This window comes from Silene latifolia, chromosome 5, assembly GCF_048544455.1.
Source record: "Silene latifolia isolate original U9 population chromosome 5, ASM4854445v1, whole genome shotgun sequence".
In the NCBI taxonomy this organism is placed as follows: Eukaryota; Viridiplantae; Streptophyta; class Magnoliopsida; order Caryophyllales; family Caryophyllaceae; genus Silene; species Silene latifolia.
The window spans coordinates 28,786,784-28,792,901 of record NC_133530.1 but is presented as its reverse complement, the minus strand read 5'-3'; the positions used below and the strand labels follow the sequence as shown (position 1 = coordinate 28,792,901).

At 38.0% G+C, this 6,118-nt stretch overlaps 1 protein-coding gene across 2 annotated transcripts; it reads right to left on the bottom strand.

The window, feature by feature from the left end:
* Positions 1–374: 374 nt before the first annotated feature.
* LOC141657144 (uncharacterized) lies at positions 375–4,675 on the bottom strand. Of its 2 annotated transcripts, none has more exons than XM_074464283.1 (2): positions 4,580–4,675; positions 375–3,171 (listed from the first exon to the last, which is right to left on the bottom strand). In XM_074464283.1, exon 2 carries the CDS (start codon positions 3,052–3,054, stop codon positions 475–477), a length of 2,580 nt encoding a protein of 859 aa, XP_074320384.1. In that variant the 5' UTR covers positions 3,055–3,171; positions 4,580–4,675; the 3' UTR covers positions 375–474. The 2 variants fall into 2 exon arrangements, with proteins under 2 accessions (XP_074320384.1, XP_074320385.1); XM_074464284.1 differs by having other exon boundaries at positions 375–3,317; positions 3,530–4,624.
* Positions 4,676–6,118: the final 1,443 nt, after the last annotated feature.

Sequence of the window (6,118 nt, the reverse complement as noted above, 5' to 3'; positions counted from 1 at the left end):
GCACATTATCTTGACCAGTTTTGCGAATTGAATTCAGGATTAAGCTTTGAATGCCAGAGCCCAAGAAACGACTTCGGTCAATGTTTACGTCTGTAGTTACTCAGTACTCTGCTAAGTTACATATTAGTGGAGAAATTGAGTATGTGGGTGATAGAATGTCGGTTTGGGTCAGAAACGGTCAGGCTCAACTTGGATTTTACGGCACACGTGAGCAGGCTAGCTGGATTGGGACGGATTGGACCAGCTTATTTGAACTTTGGATAATGAACAACTCTAAAGTTGAGATATTGTACACTTTTCCGACAAGGAGATTCAGGGCGGGGAGGGGGAGATCAGAACGACCAACGCCATTGAAACAGAACGTATGAGCCAAAGAAAATAATTGCAGAAGGGCATTTTATTCTAGAAACAATAAATCGCTAGAAAAAATTACCAAAATTTTAAACATTTACTGTATGTTAATGTTATCTACAACTACAAATCCTTGACACATTCTACCTGAAGAGTAAGATCTTTGACCCCGGCATCACGAAAAATATGTGAGACACGATCTTTTGCTGCGGCTTTGTCAATTTCTGATGTGATCCGGAGATGTAAAGTGGCAACAATATCGGTATTAGTCAAGCTCCACACGTGAAGATTTTGAACGCCGCAAACACCTTTCATCCTCATAACATCATTCACAGCAGCTTTCAGTTCCTGTTCATGAGCTCTTGGAACCCTCTGCAGCAGAACTTCTGCAGAGTTCCTTAACAGCGGAATTACTGATGCCACTATTAAGACGGATATGAATATGGAGCAAGCCGGATCTGCAACAAGCCATCCCTTATACTTAATTAGTAGTGTTGATATTACTACTCCCACACTTCCTAGTGTATCTGCTAGGACATGTAAGAAGATGCCTTCCATGTTGTGATCGATATGTTTGTGATGATGCTTCTTTTCATGTGAGGCTGTGACCTTGGAATCTAAATGGTGACTGTGACCGCAGGAATGATGTTCATCAGAATGACCACCTTCATGATTGTGTTTATCCGAATGAGTATGGTCATTGTGCACTTCACTGTGATCATGGTGTCCATGATCATGTTGATGACGACCATGATCATGTTCATGGTGCTCATGATTGCAACCGTGGTCATGCTGTTCATGGACATGATTGTGTTCCTTGTCCCCATGGCTGTGACTGTGATGATCATGATGTTCATGATCATGGACAGGGTGCCCATGACTGTGCCTCTGGTCAAGATGCCCATGACTCTGGCTGGGTTTATGGTGATGACCTTCACACACCGTAAGATGAGAACCATGGCTCTCCCCTGTAACAGGAAATTTTTTTGCCTCGGAAACTAAGATATTATCATGCTGCTTAACGTGATTTATACTCTCGTGATGACTCGGAGTATGTGAATGAGAATGGGAATGAGAGCAAGCCCCACCATGGGCATGATGATGCTCCTCGTGAAAAAATATTAAACCAACAACATTTACAAGAAGCCCTCCGATGGAAACAGTCAACAAACTAGTTGTTGATATCTCTTGCGGATCCAGAATTCTCTCCAGTGATTCCAGAACAATTAGAGCTCCAACCAGAACCAGGAAAACAGCATTTACATACCCTGAAAGCACCTCGAACCTTCCACGTCCATAGTTAAACTGGCTATTGGCAGGCAGACGTGAGATATAGGAGGCATAAAGCCCAATTGCTAGTGCAGCACAGTCAAACAACATGTGACACGCATCAGATATCAACCCAAGGCTATTGCTCATGAACCCTGCTACAAATTCCACGACCATGTACCCAGTATTGATCATGAGGAAAAGTGCAATTTTACGAGATTTACGTTCACTCAAAACATGGCGGATAGGCCTCATTACCATCACAGAAAATGTTTCAGAAGATTCAGCTCCTAGCTCCACATATTTTGCAAAAGCCCCGCTCAATTGCCGAATAGCAACCCAGATCAAAAGACCACATATTAACAATCCCCAGAGTGAAAGCTCTGGGAAGTAAATGAGCTCCAAGACAAGAGTACACACAAAAGTAATCAGGAACTCCTTTTCAGAGTCTTTGGGATTCACTAACTTCTCATCACTATTCCACTCATTCAGAAGAACGCCAAATAAGACTGTGTTCCCTAGTGACCAGCTGAGATTCATCACAGAAACACTGCCACCTTCAACTTCAAAGATAAGCATATTGATGACAGCAGGAATGAAAAGCATAGCTGTGGTGAAAAATAATGAAATCACCTGAACCCGTTTTCTACCTAATAACCTAATAGCCCCGGAATTCCTCAATTCCCTCTCATAACAACCCAAAAAACCAGACAAAAAAGGAAGCAGCATAGGCCCAATTCTCAAACAATTTCCATCAGCCACCACCATTGACGAACTCCAGAACTTGTCTAGGTTACTACGTGACAGTGGGAAACAATTCATACGATCCCAACTCACTGACAAGAGGAATAACCCTAGAAACAAAAAGACGAACCCACGAACCTTAAAATGTCCATCACGATCCCTATCCTGATCCTTCCAGAACCTGAAGGCTATATTCCCAGATACTTCAGCCAAGATCATAGCAGCAGTGCCACAATACCGCAGGGCCTGGAACCGGAGAAGAAACACAATAGCGAGACAAAGGGATTTAAAGAGAAGATGCTTGATCTGAGGCCGAGAAAGGGAGGAGAGAGATATGATTGCAATGCGAGGTTGTTTGGATAGAAGGGAGAAGAAGAGAGTGAGAAGAAAGGAGAGAAGGCAAACTAGGAAAGAGAAAGGAAAGAGAGAGAAAGAAGGTGAGGAACGAAGGAAAGGGAGGACAGAGTAAAGCGACCGCAAGGAGAATAGGAGGAGGAATAAGAATGAGATAGAAGACTTATTGGTGGACGTCGATAGAGAGTGCCGTTGTTTGGAAGGGGTGGGAGTTGGGGTTAAAGGATATGCAAGAGGGTGGCGTGTTGTGGAGAGCACGGAGCCACGTGGTGGAACAGATAAGCGGTGAGGTCGATGTTGGTGGTGGTGGTGCTGGTGGTGATCGTGGTCTGCCATAGTAAATGATGGATAATTTCAAAATTCTAGAGGTTTTAGAGGGTTCGTATTTTGGGAGTGGCCAACTATCAAGAGGTTTACTATTGTCTCATCTCGCAATTTCTGATACTCAGGCACCTGTGGAGCAAAAAATAAAACAGACAATATGTAATTAAGCATCAAGAACATATAATCCAATAGAATCAAGATATAGAGACAGGACATCCTAAATGCAGTGTAAACTATTTTTTGTGAAGAAGTTTCATTATAGAAATCTCTAAATACTCCCTCTGTCCCGGTCATTTGTTGTCCTTTTCCATTTTGGGGTGTCTCAGTCATTTGTTGTCCTTTCTATTTTAAGAATGAATTTGATGAGTAATTTGGTCATTTACATTCAATTTATTCCACATGTCATTTAGTAATTGACCCTTCCCCCTTTCCTTGGTCTTTGTGCCAAAACCAAAAGACAACAAATGACCGGGACGGAGGGAGTAACATTTAAGTGACAAATGCAAGTGTACAACCCCTAGACATCTCAATTTTGCACCACCATTGTATATTCATCATATCCTCGACCTCATCCACATCACATATAGTGCTTTCTCTAGAAGACATCACATGTTTCCTTCTCTAGAAATCGGCAATTTTTACCTATTCTGTTCATCAAGTATATAGGTCATCTGTTTACCTACAGTCATTTTGCTTTTAATTTAATGTATATATTGACCATTTCCTGAGTGTCCATTAAAATAAAAATACAATCTAGCATCCTAAACTGCTTGTCATCAGAAAACCAAGCCAAAATACAGTATTTCCCTACTCTCCCATGGTTTTTGCTCCAAAAGCGAAGGTAAACAAAATGACCAGGACAATGGAATACAATGAAAAAAACATTAACTAGTAGATTGGAAGTTCACAATGCTAGTTCTGAAATACTTTCAATACAATAAGATGTTATTTTTAATGCCAACTCGGTCTCTATCAAAATCAAATCCATGGAAAACAAGATGATTACAAGTCTAGCAAAAAAAAAAACTAGTTTTATTCACTCAATATCACTATAAATCAACAGAAAAGTAAGACCAAACCCAGATACCAAATCATTTATTAGATGATTAATTTACTCCAAATGCCACGAAATACGTGAGAAATGGAAGGCAAGCAATCTATTTGAATCAAAGTTCCCAACTTTTAACTAGGAAACATAATTCAATTAGCTATTATTACCGCAGAAATTGAAAACCCAAGAAGAAATCTGAACAAAAACTCTGATGCAATAAACAATAGCACCACCAACAGCATAAGAGCCTTAGTCCTAAAATGATTTGGGGTCGGCCAATATAAATCATTTAAAACCACAGAGCTACACGAAAGCAAAGAAAGGAGAAATGACCAATAACAACTTAGGGCTAATCACACAAAACCCAGCTAAAAAAGATTGCAAATTGGGCATATATACATGAACATCATTGTTAAATCAGGCATCTTAGATGATACCAAGAACAAAAAAAACTTAAAAAAAATGTGTAATTTTAGTGATCCATACCTTAAAAATTAATGGGAGAAAATCAGATGAATGAATGAGCAGCGTAGAGGTGAGTGGAGTCAAGTGAATGTTAGAAGACGAGGAGGGATTAATTGTGATTATTAGTTGACTGGGTTCTAGTATTAGTGATTACCAAAACTCCCGACATTTCTCACTAATTTGGTCCTTCATATTTTTCCGTCTCGGTCATTTATTTACCGATACTTTGATTTAAATTTCATTTTAGCGGATCCATAATAGCCGATAACGTTAGTAAAATACGGTTAATAGATTTTAGTAACGGATTTGACTATCAAATTAGATTAGCAAAATTAAGAAAGAGTGTTTTGTAATTAATAGTTTATGAGACAATTAGGTTATTTTCATGTATAAATTGAATATATTGCTAATAACAGCATATTCAAATATAGTAGATTCCGACCAATATGTTATCAGAATATGTCGTTTAACACACATATGAAATTAGTAGATTAATTGGTCAATATACTTTTTTAGCTGAAATTTACTAATTTCACTAATATATGTTAACCAAATAGGGTGTAAGGGGATATACTTGTGTGATTAAATTAATCGAGATCTTTACAAATTGATTAACGATTTGATATGATACTCTATTAGTTACGCTTACTATATTATAATATATATAACATATATATAACGATTCTACACAAAATAACGACTAACGTATTTAATACAGTACTCTATTAGTTACGCTTACTATATTATAATATATATAACGATTCTACACAAAATAACGACTAACGTATTCCCTATAGATATATTAGATATAAATCTTTATTAAAGGTCCTTTTACGAATCAATTAGGGTAGATTTTGTCAAATACATGTCAATTACCATAGTTTGAGTATTGAGGTTTTGATGGATCACAAATTTTTAAAAGAGACGGTCTCTCGTTATGTTAGTGAGAGACCTCTCTCATAATAGCGTTAGTGTGGTAAGTATAAAGCCTAAATGATCACCAAGAAACCTAACCCATTACTTTAAAAGGAAGTCCATTACAATAACTAAATATACTTAATTATACATTCTATGAATAATGCATGATATAACACAACTTCTTTTTATAAGGGCGTCTTATATAAACATTTCAAGCAAACTTTCTTAACATACTTTCACTTAGATGTACTTATATTAAGATATAACTGCTTTTCATAACACTAATACATCAAAGCAACCGTTAGTGGGAGTTTAGGGGTCGTTTGGTTCAATACTTAGGAATGGAATGGATTCGAATGAGAAACCATAGCAGTATGAGGTTCTAATTCCATACCTTACAAATCATGTTTGGTTCATTAGAAAAATAAAAACAAAGGAATGGAGTTAGAATCCATGGGAAGGAGGTGGGTATGGGATTCCATGGGGTTGGTGTGGAATTAGAATCCATCAGGATTCTAACTCCATTCCAAAATGCTTCAACCAAACACTGGAATGAGTAGAATCTATTCCATTCCATTCCAAACCCCCCAACCAAACACCCCCTTAAAATCTTTAATGATAGTAAAATTTAGAATGTTAATC